General features: G+C 39.4%; 1 protein-coding gene across 1 annotated transcript; it reads left to right on the forward strand.

Annotated features, from left to right (window-relative positions):
* Positions 1-3,788: 3,788 nt before the first annotated feature.
* Positions 3,789-26,246, forward strand: LOC145786442 (N-acylglucosamine 2-epimerase-like). The gene is made up of 8 exons (XM_082598097.1): positions 3,789-3,927; positions 12,108-12,265; positions 13,080-13,255; positions 13,627-13,851; positions 14,777-14,858; positions 20,050-20,155; positions 21,505-21,706; positions 25,487-26,246. Exons 1-8 carry the CDS (start codon positions 3,818-3,820, stop codon positions 25,637-25,639), a joined length of 1,212 nt encoding a protein of 403 aa, XP_082454223.1. The 5' UTR covers positions 3,789-3,817; the 3' UTR covers positions 25,640-26,246.
* The last annotated feature ends 102 nt before the right edge of the window (positions 26,247-26,348 follow it).

The raw sequence follows: 26,348 nt of genomic DNA on the forward strand, positions 1-26,348 counted from the left end.
GCCAGTGGTTCCCAACTCATGGGTCGCCTGCTAATTTTTTTGGGTCGCTTGTTTTTCAGGCATATTGTATCTTGGGCGAACAAAATAACAATAAAAAAAATTTAAAACGTGAAGAGATCGATCACAAAACTGGAAAATATAAACACAAGTCATGAAGCGTTTCATGTCGAGACATCGGAAAGCTTTGTAGCATGATCGTAGTGCAAGAAGTTTTAACAATTTTTGCTTTTATTATTGTTATTATTATTATTAAATGTAAACCCAACAAAAATTTCAGTCTCAAACATAAATTAACTTGACAAAGTTACGGGATATATATTGTAACGTGCACTATATGTCACGAACGCTATGTTGGACAAACTATGACAAAGTTTTCCACACGATGGACCACGCATAGTCTGGTGTGGTAAAACGCATCAAAGACAAAGCCCCAAGTGCTGTATGGACTTATTGCTTTCTCCACAGAGAGGCCTTTGCTGCAAAAAGCTGTCTCAAGAGCTGCACGAAGTGTTGAATGATGTGAAGTGTGTAAACTTCATCAAAACAAGTCCACTAAATCGGCATTTGTTTTCGTCTTTGTGGATTCTGATTATTATCAAGCATTGCTGTTGCACACAGAAGTGCGATAGTTGTCACGAGGTCGTGTCCTGAAGCGAGTTTGTAATTTGCGAGAGGAGATTGCTATCTTCCTGAGGCAACAGAACTGTGTGAGATTATCCGAGAAGTTTTTGCAAGAAGATTTCAAGGCAAAAGTTGCTTACCTTGCCGATATATTTGACTCTCTGAATTCTCTAAATTTATATATGCAAGGGAACGGTTTTACGGTGATTGATCGCGCCGCAAAAGTTTCTGCTAAACACAAAAAACTCATATTCTGGAAAAGTAATGTCACCAGAGATGAGTAGGCTACGATGTATTTCCTCAGCTAACGCAATATATCTGTGGCAATGAAGTTGATATTAAGCAAACCATAATTTGACACCTGGAACAGTTTGCCAAAAAGTTTGTGCACTACTATGGAGAATCTCTAACACTTAATAACCAAAATGATTGGATAATTGATCCATTTGTTGGAAAATATCTGCCTCAACTTTCTATCCATGTTGCAGAAAAGTTTATGGACATAACGACAGAAGTAGCAAACCGTATTTCTTTTGCGTCCTTCAAAGACAAATAGGCTACCCCAAAGATTCTGCAAACATCCACATTTGGGCTTCCATGTACAAAGTGTATCCCACAGTTTCACAATTAGGGATTCAAAAACAGATTCCATTTGCAACAACTTGGCTTTGTAAGATTGGATTTAGCGCCATGTGTGTATTGAAAACTGAACAGCGAAACCGGCTGGAAGTTAAAGCCGACATGCGCTACGGTATGTCTAAGCAAAATAACGCCTCGATTTCAAAAACTCACTGACACCAAGCCAGCACAGCTATCTCATTAGTGATTTGATAAACATATTATTTTCGGCAAAAGTTACTGCTTTTGTAGTGCTGTTTGTTTGCAATACAATCTTGTATGGCTTTCAAAATATTACGACAGTTTGCTTGGGTCGCAAGATTTTACCGAACTGAATTTTTTTTTTAAATGGGTCGCCAAACGAGTTGGGAACCACTGCCGTAAGCTATACAAAATGTTTAGAAAACAAATAGCCTATACAAGCCGTCGCTGAAACGTCATCAAGCAATATAATCCCGTTGAAAGTATAAGCATGAAAACCAAAACTGTCAAAAAAGAGGACACTTGAGCACTTTTTAGTGTCTTCGTAGGACAATTCATTTTTCTTGAAAAAAGAGGACAAATCCTCTTAAAAGAGGACGTATGGTAATAAGGTTTTCAAAGACATGCGAAGTCTGTTGCGGAGATCTGAAAATCCCAACTTCGAGGTCTTGTCCCTGTTCGAGGGTTGGTAGCCTAAATAATTTGGTAAAAAATTTGTCGTTTTTCAAATAATATTTTAAAATCTTTTCTTAATACTGTTTGCTATTGGTAGCCTACATTAATCTTCTGTGGTGCCAACATGAGACTAGACCTTGCAATAAGTGTTAGGCTACTACTTTTTCTGGCATCGTTGATTTTGAGTGTGTCAGCCTGCACAATGCACATATTTATTGATCCTGTCAATTATTAACTCATTAAACAATCTTCAGTAATGAGCTGGTACTTGAAAAGTGCTCATGCTTATACAGTGTTCTTTCAACAGTACTAATAAATAAATCATAACTAAGCGCATAATGTTTTTCGGCAGTCAAGTGTAGCATGATTTTGGGAAAAGTCTTGATGGCTAGTGTGGAGGCTACACTGGTATGGTTAGCGAAACACAGTGCTCGCTGATCTATAGTGAGTAGTCAGATAGTGCTGACGCCAGGAAGATCACTCCTTCTCAACTAAGCGCATAATGGTGGTCAAGTTGTCTTTTGTGAAAGTAGCTGCAATGATCTCCAGTAGGCCATGTAGCCTACTGTTGGCTTTTTCAAATTCATAGCATACCATGCTCAAGACATTGTCAAGCATATAGGCTACATATTAAAGTGGCAGAGGCTATACACAGATTGTACATCCCTGTTTATTCAAGCAAGACGTTTGACCTCAATATGCACTCAGGCGTGTTGCATAGGTAGCTCTGCATCTTTTTGCGAAAGCACAGCGCCATGCGAGGGAGAGAGAGAGAAACCTTTTATTTCGTCTGTTGCGAGAATAGTACGGTACAATTATAAACAATTCGAATAAAATAGCAATTTAGACACCACAACAGACAGGAAGTAAGCTCCTAAGACTATATCAGTCATCGCGTCAGCTGCTTCCCTGTTTTTAACGTATCAAATGTCAAGCATCAGCAAATTACTTTGAAACAAGATAGGTTGAGGTTCAGTATAAGAAAGAAAAAAAATCATGTATAAAAATTTCACTCAATGAATCGGAAAAAACATTTGTGCGGTAAAGATCACGTGCAAGTTTGTTCGGCAAACGTGATCACTTCCTTTTTGGCGAACGAAAATTTACCAAGAGAATCTAATTCCAGCAAAATAAAAAGACTTTAACAATTCAACTTAATTATTCATACTGCAAGAGTATTTGTAATCTGTAGGTGGCTGCATCACACGGAGTTTTTTGACTGGTAGACACTTTAAACATCCCAGGCAGAAAAATCCGTCATGCTATATTGATTCAACGTCTGCAGGCGTTGAATTAATGTGAAATAACAGATTTTGCTGACTAGGATAGAACAATATTTCCTATGAACCAGCTGACTGCAGTCAACCTGACCCTTCTAGCACTGTCAGAGAGTTGATTCTTGCTTTGAACTGTGTTTGGTAATTAAAAAAGAGTAATGGCAAGGCTGGGAACGAACTCACGTCACCGAAACGGCTCCCTCCCTAACCCTCAATCCGCCAGGTCACGCTGCCGACGGCGAAACGTTCTTTTAATTTAGTTTTTATCAGAAATATTTCGAGAAGAACGCTCACAATATCAATAACCTCGGAACCTATATTTACAATAAGATAAGAATAGTTAGTCCAATTTGTTTTTATTTCTGACCATCACAATCAAAACTATAGCTACTGTCTATGCCAAGCATAGAAGATCTAGAAAAAGATAGAACCGTTGGGTATTGGGTAGGCTACTGCGTATTAAAATACTAATTTAATTCTATTTGAATAAACATCTATTTAATGATTTTTTTGACAAGAAACCTATGGCACCGCCAGCACCGAAAGTTTACAGTATTTTTACTTTGTTATGTAAAAGAATGATGCCAAGCTGTTTTTCCTGTCTGAATTAATAGATGAATTCTTAATTTTTTAACCGTTGAACCATGAACAAAACTATTAAAGAATCATTGAAACAATGGCTAGAAAAAATCCGTGAAGAACTTGATTTGGTGATTCATTTTTGGATCTATAACTCCCACGACACAGAACATGGGTCAGTATGTAAGCTACTACTTTTATATGCTGTAATTTGTTCATATTTTCATTTACTGCAGCCTTTCACCTTCACCATTTTGATGAAAATGTTTGCTAAAGTAGGTCACACAACTTTTTCATGATAATGATCAAGACATACGAGTACTGAGTACATTATGGAAATCGTTATAGTAGGCCTACCCATTTTTTGTTATGTACGGGAACAAAGTATATTTTATCTACTTATAACAGTATACCGGTACGGAAAAGTTTGAGTGTTTAAACATTATAGCCTAACAGTTAATGATAACAGTCATAACTTCCAGTTGTTGATGCTTGAGTGGATTGCCAATTCTGTAAACAATTCAACACTAAACAATAATTCAAAACAATTGAAATAATTTATTTTTCTTTGTCGGAAAGCAACAGCAATGATAAAGTTACAAATAGTGCAAAGAAACAAAACCAGCAAAAGGAGAAAGGTGGCAAAACCACAGAAGTTTAAAACGTGCATGCGATGCAAATTTAAAGCTCACACAGATGAAAGTAAAGTTAAGCACGGCCACCAAACCCAACAGTTTCAAATAGATGAATTAGTTGAAAGAACCAGTTGGCTCCACATACCGTACCTAAAGCAACAGGAGGTGTGCCAGTTGATGAAGCCATGTGGAATGGATACAAAGAATGAAAAATGAAAAACACGAGCATTTAAGTATAAACGTACGGTACTGAGCCTATGTAATACAAAAAGTCATGTAGAGTTTTTCAGTCTTATGCTTTAAATAAAATGAATTGAAGTGTGCAGTGCACAGCAACGATAGACGACAGTGGTATGGTTTTAAAGTAGAAATCGATAACTGATGGGTGCAGAAATTTACATTAATTTTACTTGAGCATGACATTAAAGTGATGATCATGAATGATGAAAAACGTAGTGAAGATGATATGAGAATGGTCTTGATGACTTTGGTGTCGGTGAGAGATGGAGTTTCTTTGGAGTTTTTTCAAATGAATTTTGAAACAAACTGCTGAAGAGTGATGCAGCTTCATTGTTGTAGCCTAGCACTCTTGTCGAACAAATGTACACAACAAAGTAACAGAGAGTTATAAGGTTCTTAGAACAAGTACGATATACGTAGTTCGGCTAATTAAGGGCGTATTGCATTGGTAACATATTAGCATCTAATAGCAGACAATTGAAATTGAACGATTTTAGGTGGAGGCAGGGCCTCCGAGAGAAATCAGCACTGGTCGGGAAACAAGACGAAAAATGGGCCCCATAATATTTTTTAGCAAATGTACAACTAATTTGTATCTTGCGTTGCATGTTCGTGTTAAGCTGAAATTAGCCTACTTTCCTCAGCATGAAAAGAACTTCGTTCAATGTAAAAATCGTCAAACTGGATTACACTTGCACCAAAAATGCCATTTAGGCAAACTATTTTGTCTAGAAAGCTTTGTAAACACACAATAGGCCTACAGGCAACAAAAATAGTTCAACCAAGCATTTAATTCAGGACTGTCCAAACTTTTCCCACGCGAGCCAGATTTGATAATAAGAGTTCGCTGGCCAACAGCCACAATAATTTTTCTGAAAACTGCAAGTTGAATTTATATGATTTTTGAGTGTCTGCAGGCCAAAAATAACACATTGTACAACAACAGGCGCGGGCCATACAAAAACTTCTCGTGGGCCGGAGTTGGCCCGCGGGCCGGACTTTGGACATCCCTGATTTAATTCAACCCTTTCTGGATTTTTTGCAATGCAAAGTTACGGATCACAGCATCAAATGATAAAATTTTGCGACGTCTGAATTGATGCACAACATGTCTAGTTAGGCTTTTCAATCGGTTTTGAGTCAAAGGCCTACTGGAGCGCAAACGATTATTTACAGATTTCAATAATTGCTAAAACCACGCTCTCAAAGCGCAACCGTTGGAGGTAGCTACCGAAACACCAAAAAATCATAACAAAACTATTTGGAAAAACCTTTCGAAAGTTGCAATCAATGATTCCTTGTGTAGAGATTATGGGGTGGTTCGTTCTGGTTTGCAGCTGAAGTTTGCTGTCTGGCTTTCTGTCAAAAGTACCAACTCATCCAAAATGTCTTGGAAAATATCATTGTTGTAGCCTACAAATGGATTAAATTTGTCCCACATGCCCGCATCTGCACAACAGACATACGATGAAATTTTCATGGAACTCAAACTCATCGACGATATGTTTGAGTTTGTTGATACATTTGTCAATTCCAACAACTATTGAATCCTTTGCAATGTAGGACGGTAAAATACATTTCCTTCGAATGATTCAGCTAGTTAAGTGGAGTTATAAAAGCGTTCTGTCCTCAGGAAAAGAAAATCATTTTATTTTAAATTTATAATTGCCACTGCAACTTTAGCTTGCGAGTAGTAGCCTACTCTTCTCAGCTTTCTCTTACTTAGATTACATCTTCCTTTAATTTCATTAAACTCATCAGTGAATCTTGTTTAGGACCGTAATCCACATAATGCAAAGCAGTCACAAATTTAAAACTGCTAGTTGTAGGCTACTTTAGCATTGACTCAGCTTCCGATTAAGCTCTTGTTGGTTCCAACTTGATGCATTTAAGAAACGTCTTTAGAGCTTCAATTGCAAGAGGGTAATGTAAAGCATTGGGTATGACTGCACCACGCCTTGATTACCCTCTCGAAGTAAATTTTCTTTGCAAGATGATAGGACAGCTTACTTTAGATTTTTCAGAATTTTTCCTCTGACTGGGCTATAACTTTAAAGATGTCACAAGCTTACAGATAATCAATTACTCCAAAAATGATAAGACATTGGAACAACACTGTCTGTAGGCAACATTTTGCATTCCAACTAGACTTAGCCTAAGCAACAACATCCATATACAAAAAACTCAAATAAAGAAAAAACTCACTACCTTCCAAAATCACATCATGAGAAGCATGACTAACAAAAGTTTTAAAACTGTTCGGCCACACTAAAAGATCACAATTCGGAATCAGCAAAGTTTGCACAGAAGGAAAAGTAGAAGGAAAAAGAAAAACGTGGCAGACAACCAAAACGATGGCAAGACAACATCCAATCATAGACCGGACTCAACTTGGCGACAATGGGCGAGCTGGCTCAAAATTGCCACTCTTGGAAGCAAATAACTCATGTTCATGCGCAATCTGCTGCAGGCGGAGATGATGACTGATGATGATCCATAAACAAAAAATATGGGATTTATTTGTTTAATCGTGCTTGGACTGATACCTTTAACTTTCCCTGATAACTTATATTGGATACAACATCCTATGCCTGGTCAAAGCAGATTTTGAAGTTAAGGTTCAGTTGTCAAGCAAAAATAGTTCTCGCTTAGCTAAAACAGCACCAGTTTTCAAGTTGAAACTATCAATACAATCGAACTCGTTCAGTGATGCAGAAATCATTTCTGCTTCAGATTTTACGTCTTGAAGCTGTTCAACATCACCTACCTTAACACGAAAATGATTTGTTCTTGATGAGAAGCATCGGGAATGACATTTACAATGATTGAGAAATACTTGGAACTACGCACTTCATTTAAGAATTTGTTGATTATTTAGTTGGTACATTTTTACTTTAGTACTAAAAATGGGCCCCCCTCAAAAGTGCAAAAACAAAAAACTACTCGTTTTTCCTTTACAATGTTTTGCTAGGGGGGAAATTGGCCCGACTTCCCCCCCCTCTCGGAGCCACTGGGTGGAGGTGGCATACGCACGACAGTGACAGCTGTAATAAGCTAGGCCAGGGTGGTCCAAGACTGCGAACATGAAGGGCTACATAAGGGTCTGAAAAAAACTTTACGGGCCGCATGGTGAGAAATGATAACGCGTTGCTGAAAGTAGAAACGTTGTTAAATAAAAACTTAATTAGGCTGCGATTTTGAACTTCTTTTCTATAGATTTCAATCTGTTTTAGCTACATTCTTACTGTTCGCAAGCTATGAACATTAACAAATCTTGTCGCTGACAAAATACAGTTGCAATGAAAGTTTGTTTGTTTGTTTATCTTTATCCTGCATTGCGGGAAAGCGGACTTGAGCGCTATGCATCGGTGTACGCCTTCCGACATACACCTGACCCACGCTGCAGCCGACGGCAATGTCTGTTTCCGGTTGTCTACTCTACTTATGACTTAAATTTGGTACTACCCATTACTCGAAATCGATCACTAGGTAGAGGCAATTATCGTAAAGTTTCTTGCCCAGAGAAACAACAGCAAGTGCGGGTGGCTGGAGTCGAACATGCAGACTCTCGACTGCGAGCCCAACGCGCTAACCACTCAGCCGCGGCTGCCGAAAGGACTGAGTTTGCTGTTCTGATCGACCTAATGTTTTGCTGCACGCCTAACTCACTTTTTAATCTCTGCTTGCGACTCAAAAAGTGATTTTCAGCTAGTAAAAAAGATACGATACATAACACGTCACAAATTAGCAAACCAAAACAATTTATTGTTTTTGCTTTTGCATATAGTGTCGATCTCTGGTTTAAATTCAGTGGTCGACAGACGTAAGCAGGCATCCAGGGTTTCTTCAGCCATTCTGTTCCGTGTGTCGCTTTTTGATCGCTTCATAACTGAAAAAGTGCTAGCAACAAAAGCAAAACATCAACGCACGTTTGTGTCGTCACAAACCGACATCGTTCCCTCATAGTTACCTATTGACCCGATTATGCGCAACTTATTTAGGGTTGTGGCGAATGTAATGCATTTATGAAACGTAGGTGTATTTTTAAACCTTGGATTTAGCACTGATAATTCCGGCATGCACAAAGTGTTCCCGGGCCGCACAAAAGCTTCACGCGGGCCGCATGCGGCCCGCGTGCCAGGGTTTGGACCACCCTGAGCTAGGCAGATACTTGGTGTCAAACAGTAGTGCTTGAAAGATTAAATATGCAAAGTGGTGTCAACTACACAATGGACGCATGCAAATCAGCTTGAATTTGTGTTCGTAGGGTTTTCAGATTGCTGCAAAATAATGAAAAGGTTTCAGTGATGTTTTTGGGGAGACCGTTTCAAACGTTAACTCCACTGAATTGGATGGATTGTTGGGTTAGCTTGTTAGGAAAGAGGAAAAAATCGATAGGAAAAAAATCGATTGCTCCTTCTAGTTTAGTTGATATGTAATGCAAGTTGCTGTGAATTTGAAATAGTGAGTTAAAGTTTTATAAAAGCAAAAAAAGTGCAATGAATTTTAAAACATGTGTAGGTTCAAATATGTTTGCTTCATATGATGACAAATTTGTTCACCAAACGCTTTGCTTCTTTGTGTTGTGTCGAAGAGCACCATTTCTACTAGAATTGTATTCATTTTGTTCATGTTTTTTTATTTTTTATTTTGTTTTCATTTATTCTCCAAGTCAACCCCAAAGAGCACCATTTCTACTAGAATTGTATTCATTTTGTTCATGTTTTTTTATTTTTTATTTTGTTTTCATTTATTCTCCAAGTCAACCCCAAACAATATACTGCATGCTTTAACTCATATATTTAACTTATCTTTAACGAGTGGAAAATTCATAAATACATTTAAGTTGGGGAAGGTGATACCTATCTTTAAAAAGGGTAGCTGCAAAGATTCAAACAACTACAGACCAGTCAGCCTACTTCCTGTCTTTTCAAAGATATTAGAAAGAATCATGTACAACAGATTATACTCGTTTTTAATTAGACATAAATTTTTCTATAACAATCAATTTGGTTTCAGAAAAAATCATTCCACAAGCCATGCTGCTTCAATGCTAATAGAAAGTATCACCAGTATACTAAACGACAACCATCTTGCATTAGGAATCTTTCTTGATTTATCTAAAGCATTTGACACCATCGACCATAAAATATTGCTAGCTAAATTATATCATTTCGGAATAAGAGGCGTGGCCTATGATTGGTTCATGAGTTACCTGAGTAATAGAAAACAAAGAGTTGTTTTCAATGGCACACTATCTTCTAACGTTAACAACATATCTTTGGGTGTCCCACAAGGGTCTATCTTAGGCCCTCTTCTATTCCTGATTTATGTAAATGACTTCCCTAACTGCCTTCAACACGGAACTGCAATTATGTTTGCAGATGACACCACCATTATATATAAAAATAAAACCGTTTCTGCTGTATATGATATTGCAAATCAAGAGCTTGTATCCATAGATCAATGGCTATCAACAAATCGATTGTCTCTAAATGTCACCAAAACCAAACATATATTATTTTCAAGTCAAGGAAGCAAGACACTATCAAACAACCCACCCTTAAATATTCGAAAAAACAACATAGAACAAGTTGCCTCAATAAAGTTTCTGGGAATAATTGTAAACGAGCATTTGTCATGGAAATCTCATATGGAAATCTTGCTTCAAAAAATAAGATCAACACTCTGCGTGACAAAAAAAATTAAGCCTTTCCTAAACAAACAAGCACTTCTCTCCATTTACCATTCCTTAGTTGAGAGCCAGATATTATATTGTATCTCAACATGGTGTCATGAAAACAAAACTACATTGCAAAAGCTACAACGTACATGCAATAACTTTCTTCGTACTGTATTTAACATTGACCGCAGAGAAAGCGTAAAAGGTGTGATGGAACTCAATAATTTAAAATCAATTAACCACATGAAAACTACAGAGATTGCAACTTTCATGTTTAAATATTCAAAAAGGCTACTTCCCACAACATTCAATGATATACTTATGTGTAAACAATCAAGTAGCCTAACAACAAGAAGTAATTCTCCTTATATTCCGATATATTGTAGAATTAACACTTGCAAACAATCAATACGGTACATGGGGCCAACAGTTTGGAACAAGCTTCCCCCCACTATAAGAAATGAATGTAAAACTGTAAAAGGCTTTAAATCAAAAATGAACAAGTTAAATCTTTCTTAAAATGATCCTATCTAAGTATTACTTGCACCAAACATACTAATATTTTTTTTTGCCCAGAAATGATAGGCCAATGTGTGTAGATTCATTAGCAAAATAGTATGGTTGTAAGTACTCCTACTGGCCTTCTGGTTCTTGTGTTTTTTGTCCACAGAAGTTCTACAGAGTCTTCAGAAGTTTTTCCATCCTCTTCGACCAATCGCCATCTTTCGGTGAAGCGGTGGCCATGTGCTCCAACCAGTTGCTTTTATATATATCAATATCTTGGACTGGATCGTCATGCTATTGTCTGATTATTTATCTATTTTTCTAACATGCCAAATTGGATTTCTTTATCACTTTTGTTATGGTTTAACGTGTAAAACATATACACGGTAACCCAAATTTATCATATTACTGTGACATGCCACTACTACATCCCAGCTGGCGATCCCTGACGTTTTTGCATTAATTCAACGTTTGCTAACGTTGGATCAGTGTGGAAGTGACGAGTTTAGCTGACTGGGGTTTAAAATTATCGCTTTATCAACGCAACTTTTATCAAAGCACGCTTGATATCTGCAAGACATAACTTCCTTGGGTAAAATTGAATTTCCGCAAGATGATGATGTTGTTTTTGCTAGTTTGTTTTATTTGTTTTTGTCATTGTTTTCAGTGTCGTCAAGTTATAGCCTATCTATTTTGTGAGTCGTGCAAGGCCTATGGTGCGTTGCGCTTGAAATGGCTTTGCCCGTGGTAGGATTTCTTTGTGGGGTTTTCTTTGCCTGCCTTGCTCTTCTTGCTATGAGCTAAACGCATCAAGACGTGTTCCCCTTAAGACCATCAGCACTCTTGATAACGCACCATGGCCGATCTTCATAGCAACTGTCCATACTGATCTTAAATATATCAGCTAAAGCCATGTGGGCTAATAAAGCTATAGCCTAAATTTATTTGTTTTTGTTTTTTTAACATTTTCTTTTTTTTTTATTTTCTTTGTATATCTTAAATTTTTCTGAAGGTGTTGCGACCGTGCCAAATTTTTTTTCAACTCAATAACTTACTTCGGTCACAAGCACGTTTTTAACGTTCGCGTTTTGTCGCTTCTACCTTTTTCTCGACCTTTGCTATGTTGACGTGTATTGTTTTGATATGATGGTCAGAAATAAAAAAACAACTGAACAACTGAACTGAATTCTACAATGCCAAACTATTTTACACATTTTGTTCGACATCGCCCTTTTTCAGGTACTAAATATGTGAATTTATCTCAAACAGTGACAAAGTTTATTGTAACCACAGGGGATTCTTCACTTGTTTGAATGCCGATGGGCAGGAGTTTGATGACACTAAATATATATGGCTGCAGTCGCGTCAAGTTTGGACTTATGCAAGATTATACAATGAAGTAGAGAGGTTTTCTACATTTAAAGAAGATTTGCTGGACCCAGCTGTGGCCGGTTTGTGATATGTTTTTCTGATATCATTGTAAAATTATAAATAGATACAAAATAAACCTAATAAATGATTTTAATGCAACTGTTAAAGACTAATTTTGATTGTTTTTGACAAAAATGGCTATGCAGTAATTTATTTGTATACCTTAACTAAATTAAAAAGGTACGGAGGAAATCATCGCTTGTTACTGCTGGCAGCCTGGCACCCATCACTACTCTATCAATGTAGGCTACTGATTACTGTACAGTTCACACTCTTGTGATTGTAATTTTTCACTTCTTCAAAATCTTTTTGATTGCATTGTAGCTTGTGTTGAGACTCGTGCGTACTTGAAAATGTTCCATTGTTTCGTTAGGATGCTCACTTTCCCAAAAAGTGGATCAATTAAATATTCCTATCTTCAATCGTATGCTATTAAGGTACCACTTATTCCTGTAGTAATGTCGTCACATGGCGGTAGCTTTTGTCAAGCAATCTTTGTCATGACTTAGGCCTATGCATTTTTTTCATATCTGTTTTTGATGGTTGAATCTGTGGCGAGACAGTGACAAATCTAACAAACGGGAAGAGGGGTCAAGTCGTTAAGTTTCCTTTCTGTGTTTAAGCTTTTTTATTTTCCACGTTTATTTGCAATAGCTGAGTTGGGTGATGACTGACTGGTTGTTCTCTGTAGCCATCCAGTGTAATCCGAAAGTTATTGCGACGCAGGGAAAGGATAAATCTTCGGCGCCAAAGCCTTATGCTAAGACAACGACAACGTTAAGATGTTAGTCACGACTAAGCGACAACTAAACCAACACTTCAACTTCTATCCAGGTGCCGAGTTTTTGTTGAAGAATTGCTTGGTGAAACGTGATGGCTACACCAGATGCGCATTTTCCACTACCGCTGATGGAAAACCATTGCAAATCAAAAGAAATTTATTTACAGAATGCTTCTTTGTAATGGCCATGTCAGAATTATGGCGCACTACCAAAATAGAGAAATATAAGGTAGAGCCATGACATACTGTTACGTTGTTAGATAAAATAAAATGGTTATTGATTTGGAAGCAACAGCGTGATCGCTTAAGTGCAAATCTAACATTATACATCTTGCTATTTTAAAGAAGACAATTTCAATTAATTGTGACTTGACAGTGATGGTACTGAAATGACTGAATATTTTGGTTCAAACTTCTGAATTCTGAAAGATTGCTGCATAGGGAAATCAGTAAATTGTCTTCTTCGTGTAAACTTTGAAAACTCGTTCAATAAAAAGCAATAAGTTGCACAACTGTCGGAACAAAATGGCGACTTGCCAAGTGAAATAATGACAGACGCCAAACAAGCAACACGCTTGTGACGCGATTGTTCCACTTTAGAGCGCTGCAGTTGCGATGATGAAGCAGATCCAGAGGTGGTGCTTAGTTGATGACTCCCAGCTTGGTAGAGAGGTATTGCCTGGCAACACTGCTACGTCATCTCTTGCTGTAGCGATGATGGCCCTGTGTTTGTGCAAGCAGATGAAAGAATGCGACTTGAAATGGTGTGACGACATCAATATATTGAAGGACTGGTCAGTGAAGAATTTGCTTCTTCACGTTCAGGTATGGTAGTATTGAAAAATATAACAACGCTTTCAAGCAACTACAAGCAGGCGTGAGATGATTGCATCAGTCACCCGGACCTCCAAGAACTTTAACCCTGTTATCCCGGCACAAAACTACCAAAAACAGATTTCTTATGCGTTAAAACGGTTTCAGCAATTAAAATCGGAAACCCTGCAGTTTGACTTGACACCAAAGTATTGGAACAAATGTGCTAAATCAATAAAATTGAAGTCCGATAAACGGGATTGTTTAGAGCTAGACTTTTGAGTGAAGCGAAAATGAGTTACACTTGTGGGCCACCCCCATCAGCCACCCCCACTAGTGGGGAACAAACCGACGATGGATTATGATGATGATGATTGTCTTAAACGTGCACTGCAACGAAAATATATGGCATTTATACTCGTAGATTTTTATGAAATAAAGCGTTTTTTAACAATGCTTTTTTTTACTTAAACAACCTTGTTTGTTTTTCGTAACATAAACCTGTTTAAACTAAGCGAATTTAGAAGGATGTTGCTCTTTTTTTCTGAGATTTGAAGAAGCACAAACCCGTATTTCCGAACCATCAGATTATTTCACAAGATAGGGCCTTTTTATTGTGAAATATCTTACACTCTTCATCAGTTTTGTTTTACTTAGATACACTTTTGCAAGGTCTTGAATTGTCGTTTTGCCACCTTATTGTGTACTAAAACAAAATTCCTACGGCACAATGTGATAATAGCAATGCACAATGCACAATGTAATGATAGACATGTCATGTCTATCATTAGGTTTTTACCAACAATTGTCAACATCAAACTTTTCTTTTAGCCATGTAAAAGACCATGGCTTATCTCTTGTTGGTTTTTACGTTGAGTTAGTTACTGGCAGCATTTTAAAACTCTGCATTCTTTTTTAAAACTCTGCATTCTCTCAGCGTGAAGGAACAACGGTACTTGAGACTGTGTCTTCTGCAGGGGAAGAACTTGACGGTTCGGTTGGACGAACGCAAATACCTGGTGAGCTACTAGCCTACTTGTCTGAGAGCATAATGATATCGGTATTAAAGTTTAATGCATATACTCCCATATAGGTTTATGTTTTTTGATATTTATTAGTCTGAAAAGTAGGCCTACTTCGTACAAGTTTCGGGAATCCTCTTTACCACTGGTACGTCTATTAAAACCTTTCTGTTTTTGTAAACCAACCCAGCAAACTGTCCACTTGAAGCGGTTGACTGTTTTGTATATCATTAGTATAAACTTTACTGCTCACGCAACAAACAGGTCACCTGCCTCATTTCTTTTAATTGGTGAACTGTTTGTTGCGTAAGTAACAAGGCTTATACCACTGAGCTTGTTAAAGTCAATGAGAATCACTTGAAGTCACTAATTTCGAACCGCTGTCAACGCTACTGCTGATTCTTATCAAGCCTCGTTTCAGAAGAGAATACGAAGTTTCTTTAAGTCTTTTTCTTAAGTTTTCAAATAAAGTTACCCAAGGGAAGTTCATTAGCCTACTAAATAATAGAAGTAAAAAATACCCAAAAAACAATTACAACGCTGTATGCTGGATGACAATGTCAAGTCACGGGATGTCAAACACTTTTGCGCGTATTTATGTCGAAAGTGTCATTTATGTCATTTTCTTTCAGTCTATCACAGAAAACGTCTCTTTTTCACCGGGATGTCTTGTCACTGCCATCTTTTGTACAACCAGAAACAAGTTATTAACAAATAGAATCGAACTAGCAACCTCGGTGTTCCAGTCCTCATAGGGTTATCACCAGAGCCGTTGACATGATTTCTCGGGCCCGGTACCAATTTATGTTTGAGCCCTCTTCATCGACAATGTTATGAATATAAAGGTTGAACCATAGGCATACGAAGCCGAGCAACGTGATCAAGTTTAGGCTTCGTATGCCTATGGTTCAACAAGACAAACTCTCTACCGAAGCTCTATCAGAATATAAAGGTTGTGTACAAACTTAGTTTATATTGATGTCGTTTAACCCTATCTTAATACGAGCTGTTTTCGTACACAGAAAGTTCGACACGGGCTATTTTAGCCCCGTGCTAATTAATCGCTAATAACGGGAGCTATGAAAATCACAGAGCCAAAATATTTTGCAAGATAATAGCCATGTGTATTGTACGTATAGAAATTAAAATTTTACCCAACAAATTTATTGAAATAAAGTGTTTGAGATGAAAAAACGATAGAAAGTCGTTTTTTATTCTAATTTCTCGAAAATAGCTTCAAAATTGACCGTTCGAACGCATATTTTTGAATTACAACATGGAGTAATGCTAAACTAAACAAAAGTTTACTTTTGCTCATAAATATAAGGCATTTTTGGGCGTTTTTACATTACAAAGAAATTGCACTAATATTTATAATCTACCATAAAATTTGTTTGCTCAAATATCAAGCAGCGAAAGGTCAACTCTGGTTTGCCGCTCTTGTCCTGACCTAATTCTCATCGTAGAGAAATAAGCACAGCTTGATATGTCCTATAGCGTCATTGCGAGTGCTAACAGCTTCTAGATACTTTGCTTATGTCGATACAACGTTCAGCGGTGTTGCGATACAACCTAAGAAAGTCATGCGTTTGTTTCAAATTGCATTCTTCTTGAATGAATGCTTTTTTGTTATGCAAAACTTTCGCAGGAAATATCGGCCACTTTACAGCGGTTCACCGTCATCAGACGTTGAAACAGTATAAACATTTGATCTGTGAAAGTAATGCCTATCAGCGAAAATGGAAACACATAATGTCATAATGTCATCCAGGCACTGTTTATTGAAAATGAAGACATGCAGCTCGTCATTGCATTGAGAAAAAATTGATTTATCAAAATTCTTCGAAGACAAGAAATTCCAGTCACAAAAAATATGACTTATGCGAAATATTGTACAAAACAGACCGTATTGCAAGTGCAGGAAATTAGCATCGTCAAGTATAATCGTAATTAAATTGAACCGCACAGCTTTACAAGTAATATTTCGATCAATTTATAGATAGAAAAATACTCCGCTTTTGAATAAAACGGTGATGGCCAAATACTGTGATTAAAATATCTAATCCCATAACCAACGATCTTTTTTTTTTTTTGCTGAAACAAAATGACTTCATTTTGCAAGAAAAATAAATCCAACATAGGGTGTGAGAATATTTTTTCTTCAACTGTTCGTGTTTTGAGCAATTAAGAAGTTAAATTTAATAATACAATAATTGGAGAAGGGAGCAGACATTCGTTACACTTATTATTCAGACGCTATACTATCCCTTGCTGGCAGAGTCAGCCATTTGCATTGATTCAACGTTGGCAGATGTTAAATCGTTGTTGAGTGACTGATTTTGATAGCCGAGGTGACTCAACTACTGTATCGCATTTTTTCGCTCGATTTTGCCATTGTAAAAATATAGCTTCATTCTTACTTTTGACTGACGATGAAAACAGCAGTTTTCGAAACGTTTGAACAAAATGTTCGCTAATGTGTTACAGTAGCTTTGATATTCATAGTCCGAATTTCCTCTAAATCCTACGGTTATGCTCCGAAGTTTATTACTTTACTTCTGGCCTTTTCAATATCAAATTAGTTGGCCCATAAAACATATTTTTTTCATATAATGATGTAACCTGACTTGTAATATCGCCATGGTATTATGTGCATTTCTACATTACTTCTGTACGCAACTTGGTATTTAGCATACTAACGAATCGTAGATGTCGTTTTATTTGGACAGTTGCTCATAATATTCCCAGAGCTAAATATACTGCAAACGTGTTGCAGATAATCTATATCGCACCTTTAGAGGAATTCATCATTACGATTTTACATAATTCAAGAGTTTGTCGCAATAATCAGGAATGCTTTGTGTCTTATTCAAAGTATTCTTCATCTCATAAATAACAAAGTGCCATGAGACATCAAAATGACGTAAAATAGCTGTAAAGTTTATAAGTTTTGCTGTAAGTTTTAAAGTTTATTGAAAATAAAATGAGCGAGGATACTTTGTTTTCTGTCCGATATAAAGTCATCTATATTTTTGTTTAAATAGGTTGAATGACAGTAAATTGGCATAATGTTCGGGTTACAACCGATTACACAAATATGTGAAAAGTATAATAATTTTTAGCAATGATGGGACCGCTTGAAGTACCTCTCATTCTTCATTGTAGGGACGCTATGAACTCATAACAAAAATCAATGACCTAAAATTCATTACACCGTGGTGCTGACAAAACACGTTATGTATGTAGCATGACAGGTGTTATATTATATTGTATCGACGCTCTACGAGATAAATATAAGTGAATATACTTACAAGAATCTAAGGTACGATAAGTAAGGCGTTGTGAAATCAATAATCGAGCAATTTTGTTATGATTGTGGGAGTACAACATGCATCAAAAAGAATCAAATCAAAAATAAATAGGCTATGGGCTTCAGCATCTTCTAAGAAACAAGCGTATTGATTACTTCGGCAATGTGATCGGCCAAGGGTACAGCACATAAAAAGAAAAAAATCTTAATGTTTGATTTGTAGTTTGTGCGATAGGCTACAATCAAAGTAAGCAACATATTGTTACAATAATGATCAAGCAGTTTACGTTAATTCAACATAGAAATGCATCGACGAAATATCAGAGACAGACTTCCTGTGACGGAATAAAACTTGTTTATTCTATCTGGAAAGCAGCGAAATGTGGAAAGCAGTCGCAATTCTAGGGGTATTGTTCGAACACACACAAGGTTGTAATTAAAACCCCACAATCCTATTTTACGCTTTTGCGGCGAAGCAACGCCTCGGGGTAGGATTAGAACGAATGTCCTAAAACGATATATTGGATAATTGGATCACACAGCGGGAGAAAAACTTCCCACGACAATTAACTGCTGTAATGTACGCAGTTTCATGAAAATGTCTAGCAACCTGGGACAAAATGCTTATTGTGAAGGGCAGGAAGGTAGAAAAAAGACCAGGGTAACTTTAAAAAATTCGCAAAGAATAAAAACTAAAAGTCAAGAAATTTCACATTTCTAGCATATTTCCTTCTGCGAAATATTTTACTACTAGAGTGGGGCGTCCTCATTTAACCCCGTGTCGTATTAAGATAGGGTTAAGCATGGTCATTTAACAAATCTTGCGCAATCTTAAGATTTCTTGATCCGCAAAACTTACTATCTCTAGCCTACCTAGCGGTTGCGTTTTTGAACTTTTATTTGTCACATGGCGCTAGAGTATTACTTCCCGATTCCATTGATGTTTCACTGGTCATACTAGACTCACCAGAAGAGAATTTACAGCAAAGGTAGTGCTGCTAGACTCACCAGAAGAGAATTTACAGCAAAGGTAGTGCTGACAGTCAGAAAGTTTTCAATTTGATTTGGAAAAGGTGTTTGGGCCTCGGTCAAACATTTGCTGATTGCTGCAATCTGAAAAGCGGTTCTGGTCTAATTTTTAGTGCAGAAATAGGGATAGCAATCTTCTTACATGTGCCATTTCAGTTTTTGAGTTTGAAATTAGTGTTTCGGGTAATATTCGTGGTTAGGGAAATCACTATACTAGACTAAATTCTTATTTTACTGTTTGGTGGCTGAAGTGGCTATTTTACCACCAGAAAGCTAAAGTAGGCCCAGTACCCAGAATGGGGCCTGGTACTTTACAATCTGACGGCTGTTTTAACCTCTGATGGCAATTCCTTTAGATCTGATTATATCAAGATCTTGATAATGTTTGAAGTCGCGGGGAAATTTTTCTAAATCCGGGCTCCTTAAATATTCCGGGCCCGGGTCCAAAAGTACCACCTAGACCCCCCTGTCAACGCCCCTGGTTATCACACATAGAGTACCTTTTTGGCTATTGCGTTAATCAAAAAATTGCTTTGTCGGTCCTTGTTGGACTGTTTTTATCACATCTTTCAGTATAATAATTTCAATATAGGATATGGTTGGTTGGTTTTGAATCTTTATCCTCGGACTGACAAAGCCTTGATAGGTTATTCCTGGTAGTTTCGCATACTTATAGTGGCTCTTGACGCAGGGCCGGTTACCGAGATTGACAGAGTGGAGTTTTCCGATTGTTGAAGTGTTGTTGCCTGGGAATTATTCCATTCATTATGTGCCGCTGAATGGAAAGCAGTCCTGAAATACAACTATACACACGAAGCTGTAACTAATAATGATCTCACAAATATGTAGGACATGCCATTGAATGTGGTTGGTTTCTACTGGACCATGCTTATGAGATTGGAGACCAAGAACTCGCCAAGAAAGCAATAAAATGTTTCATCGAAAACTCTTACGAGTAAGGACTTATATCTTTTATGTAAATGTGTTTCGCATAGTAAAAAAAACAAAAAAAACGATTTAAATTGCCAAATTGTAAATTGATTTTTACCTTCGGTGTTCAGAAATTTAGAAATTTTAACTTTTACTCTCTGAAAAAAATAAGTTTGTTGAGTTAAAGCTAAAACTGATTTGAGGCTCTGTGAGGTTTAGTCTTCTACACTTCTAACATATTTGGTTCAATTTTGTTTATGTGTGAGTGATTTATTTGTGCTGCTAACTACTGCATTCTGCAAGTGCTTTCATCAAAAATTTCTATTACACAACTTTCATTAAGTGGTTGTTTTCGTGTGCGACAGAGCCATCAGTTGAACGGGTAAGAGGATATGTAGGCTACAGTAGGACACTGTGCAGTGCACAATAAAGATGCCTATTTGTTAGAGCTAAAAAATAATAAATCAACTTAAAAGTAATAATTGTTTGCCCCGATAGCTCAAATGGTTAAGCGTCTCACTTTACGAACGAAGAAACTACAGTTTAAGAGGTGCTGGTTCGACTCTCGGGGTGTGCGTTTGAGCAACGTATGTCAAGGACAGCTCTTCACTCAGTGGCTTCTGGTGGATAGAATAATTCACAGACAACAACACTTCAACTATCGGAAACTTCACTCTGTTCAACTTGGTGACTGGGCATGCGTCAGTAGCTCAAAGTATGCGAAATTGCCAGGATTAAGCTCTCAAAGAAGATTTCTAAGCTCATAAATCATCAATAAATTAAACTAACCTTGACATGAAGATCAACAGTTAGGCTACTGGGCATAACATTGTTAGATCTAACCGCAGACAAAGGCGAAATGTTACGAATCTCTTGAGTGCAATGAAACTAAACATTATAATCTCTATAAATAACATCGACAAATGTTTGCACTACCATAGAATTTTTAACATGCAAATTCCGCTTCCTATCTAGATAGTTGACAAAGACAAACGAAACTCTTGTTCACCTAAGTTAGTAATGATTTAACACTCTATTTACACGGCATCCAATAACTTTTTTACTCAAATCGTTTTTAAATTGTATTTGGGCTAACTTTACTACATGTCATGAAAATTTGTTGATTTGTTTATTTTCCTTCTTGACTAATGCAAGTCAGCTTTAACCTTTGTGGATCCTTCTCTTAATCATGAGCCAATCTTACAGATGTTTGTAGGTACAACCTCTTTTTCTTACATTAATATTAAGGTATGAATTTGTCAAATGATATCAATTTTGAAGGACCAGCGATAGGCCTAGCCACTGTAAGTGGTGCCTGTAATGAAACTCTTCAACCGTTTCGTCTTAGAGACCGACTAACAAGAGTTCTTCTAGGCAAGGCTGGGATGAAGACCACGGGGGCTTGTATTACTTTCTTGACGCCGACACCCTCCCCCCAACCCAGCTCGAATGGGACATGAAGCTATGGTGGCCACACAATGAGTCGATGATAGCCTTCCTTATGGCGTACCGTCATACAAAGGACGCCAAGTTTATGGACAAATTCAACGAGGTTGCTTCGTATGCGTTCGATAAGGTAACCGTCTTTTGTGCTGAAGCTTTCATGAAATGCATAGTGCAGTAAATGTCGACTTGATGACTCGTTATTGGCCTAATACATTTGCTGCATGAGCGTGAAGATTTAGAAGTAGGTTACTTAACAATGTTAATTTTTAGTTTATCGAATTGTAGGTGGGGTAATGCTTCCACATATTAATGTAACTGCTACTTCTTCTTCGTCATATGAGCTGTTCTTCTGGACTATATGTTTGGGCGTGATGTCATCAGCCACTCGACAGTCTCGTCATCCAGGGCTTTCAGTCCAAGCGCTCCTTGTGGTGGTTGATGGATTGGGCAGTCATGGACGACATGATCTACTGTCTGGTCTGTGGCGCCACACTCGCATCCCGGTGAGGGAGCCAGGCCCCATTTGCACCTGTCTGAACGAAAGCGACCGACGCCGGTTCGTAGGCGGTTAAGCCGGACCCACGCAAGTCTTGCGAGGGACATTCCCGGAGGGTGGGGATCGACGTCGGGTAGGAAATCACGGAGTCGGGAGGTGTTGTTTTGCCACTCCGTGTTCCATGTGTAGTTCGTCCAGTGTGCCGCACTTATTCCAAGATCTTCAACGTTGTTCCGAAGCTGTCGTGCGGCGGGCACAAATGGGCGTCTTGATTTCAGTCGCTGCTGTCCTCCAGGTAGGCGCTGGAATGTACTGTGGAGGAGGTGGTCGGGGTCCAGTGCGCGACGAGCAAGGGAAATCATGGCTTCTTTACGGCGAAGCTCAGCAGGTTGGATGCCTGCAAGGATGGGAAGGCAGTCCGTTGGAGTGGGACGCAGGCATCCAGTCACAGTGCGTAGTGCGTCATTGATGGCGGTGTCAATGTGGCGGGTGTGAGAGCTGCGGCACCACACTGGTGCGCAGTACTCAGCGGTAGAATGGACGAGGGCCAAGGTAGCTGTGCGAAGGGTTTTCGCATCAGCTCCCCAGCCGGAACCCGCCAGCCGCCTCAGAAGTGAAACGCGCGCAGATAGTTTTTTGCGCAGTGACTCCAGGTGTCGTCGGTACGTGAGTGACCTGTCCAGGGTTACGCCGAGGTAGGTGGGTTCGGCGCAGTAGGGGAGGTGTTCGTCATCGGTGGTAATGTTGATCTGACGTTTTGCTTCCTTGTTGTTTAGGTGGAAGGCCGCCGCCGACACTGTCTTTGCCTTGCTGAGCTGTAGCTTCCATTTCTGGAGATATGTTGATATGGTTGACATGTCCTGGCTTAGGTTCCTCTCCATTGACTGTCAATCTCCGGCTGGATGCAGGAGAGCCAGATCGTCTGCGTAAGCATAATTCCTGGAGATGGTGTCAGGCAGGTCATAGATGTAAGTGTTAAAGAGGAGGGGAGCCAGGACAGAGCCCTGTGGGACGCCGTTCCTGAGTCGACGTAGTCTACTTCGTCGGCCGCTACCGGTGGAGAGGGTAAAGCTGCGGTTTTGCACAAGTTCCGTAATCATATGGACTGTGTGCCTGTCAGGAAGGAGACGGAGTAGTTTGCAGGTAAGGCCGCTGTGCCATACAGTGTCGTAGGCAGCCGTGAGATTGACAAACACGGCGCCAGCCTTCTTTTTTGCCGAGAAGCTGTCCTCGATGTCTTGGGTCATCAGAGTGACCTGGTCTACAGTTGATCTTCCGTGACGAAAGCCGGCTTGTTCCCGAGGGAGCTGAGGGTCTATTATCGGTTCGACACGGGCGTACCGTAGATAAGTCTTTCGAGTATCTTGAAGGGAATACAGAGCAGAGAGATGGGGCGGTAGCTCTTCGGATCCCCTGGGGGCTTCTTCGGCTTTGGGACTGCAACCACTAGGGCTCTTCTCCAGATTCTTGGGATGCGCAGGTGACGCAAGCAGCAGGAAAGGAATTCTTTTAACCAGGACCTCATAGAGGGGGCAGCTTGGAGTATTAGTTCCGGGCATAGGTGGTCAAGGCCCGGGGATTTGCCTGGCTTTAGGTGCTGGAGGGCGGAGGCAAATTCTTCTGGGGTAAGCTCACCAGAGATGTTGCCCTCGACAGGTGTTGGGACCTTCCAGAGGTCCGTCATTTCCTTGAGGACGGACTTGTCTGATTCACGGTCTCTCGTTCTGTGCACTCCATTTTTCACAAGTTGTGAGGCGATGGCATTTGCTGAAATGGGGCATTGGCGACGAGAGGCACGTGATCTGCCAGTGAGGTTGTTGAATGTACTCCATGCTGTGCGGCTGGAGTGCGTGAAGTCGATTGAGTCTATGGCTTCTGTCCAGCGCTTCTTCCTCTTTGAATCCAATCTTGCCAGCAGGGCTGTTGCTGAGTTGGTGGTGGCGGTACCCTGGGGGGAACGGAGGAAGTCGCGGTAAAGCCTGTCGCACTCCACATCCCAGCAAGGTATGTAGTTTTTCCGTCGACCTCGCGGGATGGAGTCTTTTGCCGCAGATATGATTGCATCACAGAAGTCCTGGTAGGCTTCATCCACTTTGATGGTGTGTGGGGATGGGAGGTACTGCGTAGCTTCGTTTGTGAGGAAGCTGTAGTATTCCCAATCGGCCTTTCTGAAGTTCCATCGCTTGACAGGCTTGCTCGGAATAGGTGTGGCAAGCAAGGGGGCCGTGATTAGCGAGGGTCGGTGTTGAGACCTTTGGGAACTTCTCTAACACACGTCTGTCCGGCTGGCGATCATCGGGGTCATCACTTGCGAAAGCCAGGTCTGGGTTCGTGCCAGTGTTCCAACGACCGGAGTGGAAGCTCGGTGCGCCCTTAGGATCGTATAAGAGGGCGAGGTTGTTGTTGGTTGCCCAAGCGGCCAGACTATCTCCGTCGTTGTTGATGGAGTTGTACCCCCAGTCAGTGTGGTGGCAGTTAAAATCGCCAGCGTAGAGGCTGGGGTGGGGGAACACTGGGATGGCTGTTGATGTTATCCGCGAAAGTGGGGGCTTGTAGACATTGACGATGTTGTAGCCTGCTACATCTACACAAAGCCACTCGATCTCCGATTGAGCTTGGGATTGGTCAACCAAGGACCAGCTCAGCCGGTCATGGACAAACGTGGCGAGGCCGTGTTTCCTGCTGCAGGTTGCGCCTGCGAGTGTGAAGTTGGTTATTACCAACTTATCCACAGATGTACAGTGAGTCACCTGGAGGAGGATGATGAGGGCTTGATGCTTGGTGGCCAGGTGCTCGATGATGTTGAGCTTGCTGGCCGTGATGCCCTCGGTGTTCAGCTGCAGTACGGTGGGTCGTCGGTACTTTTCGACAGTGCGAGCACTGCCGTGCCCTGAAAAGGGCATTTTCCTACCCACCCTGCGCTGAACAGTCTCATTAGCTCTTGTTTGACAAGCTTCGTTTCGCATACGTGTTTTGTATAATTTCGTATGTTACTGACGGGGGGACCACGTGAAGGTGCTTGTCTTCCTCCCCTGCTACTGAATGCGAATTTCGTGAGTTCCGTGAGTGACTGCTACTGAACATTCGCGTTCAACTGCTACTGAACGCGAATGACGACACTTCTGTTTTTCGACCATTAGTCTCATACCAGAACATGTTGAAAGCGTGCAAGTGTGGCGGACGCACTTTCTAATCCCGGTTAAAAAAAATCAGGTGTTTTTTGCATTGATTTAGTGGACGTCGATTGGTTGCAAAAAGAATCAATTTGTTGGCTGCCACAGCAGCCAACCTTTTGTAACAATTGGCTTACGTCTTGCATACCAGTTCTTTTGTAACAATTGGCTTACGTCTTACATACCAGTTCTTATGTAACAATCATCATAGTCTTGGTTCTGAACCTCTTCATTGTTACAGTTTAAGGATGACATACACGACGGTTGGTATGGCTACCTGAACAGACGTGGTGAAGTTTCTTCTGCCTTGAAAGGAGGTCCCTGGAAAGGGTTCTTTCACGTCCCGCGGTGCCTTTATATGTGCGAAAAAATAATCAGCGATCTTCTCAAATGATAATGGACCAACCAGTAATCGTTGTGAATGACTGAGCTCTTGGAACTTTTTTAAATTGATTTGTTATTTGCCATTGGGCCAAGGGTTTGCTCCTTTTGATCATATGATTCTATGCAATAGTAGCCTAGATTGTTCAGAACTGTGTCAATCAATCTATTATTGTGCATCTTGGACTGGATTTCTTGCAGTCAGTGACGTAGCCAAGGTGGAAATCTTTGGGATTGGAAAAATTTAGTTGCCAACAAAATAGGCCATATATAAAATACCTAGGGGTCCATCACCAGGTCGCGAGCACTTCATGAAAATGGCGGTCAAGAGTGCGAGTTGGTTATAAGTAGGGCCATTTAAAGTCATATTTTTTTCTATGCATCAGTAAGTCGTGAAATCAATTTTAACGCAAAAACCGCATCCCTATGAGGTATATTAAGAAAGTTATGAAGTCATATAAAGTCATATTTTTCTGGTTAGGTCATAAATCAGCTTTTTAAGTTATATAGTCATATTTTTGAGTTATAAAGTCATACTGTTGTATAGTTTAAATAAAAAATACCAATTCAAGCGGTGAAGCAATTAAGCACTAAGAAAGTAAGGCAATTTCTGATTGAACGAAGGCAAACTGTAGGATTAGCCTACATAACACTTACAGTCACAGACCTATATTTTATGTCACATATTGAGGTCAACTTAATACTCAAAATGGAAAGTTGTA

This window comes from Aplidium turbinatum, chromosome 17 (assembly GCF_918807975.1).
Source record: "Aplidium turbinatum chromosome 17, kaAplTurb1.1, whole genome shotgun sequence".
NCBI classification, from domain to species: domain Eukaryota; kingdom Metazoa; phylum Chordata; class Ascidiacea; order Aplousobranchia; family Polyclinidae; genus Aplidium; species Aplidium turbinatum.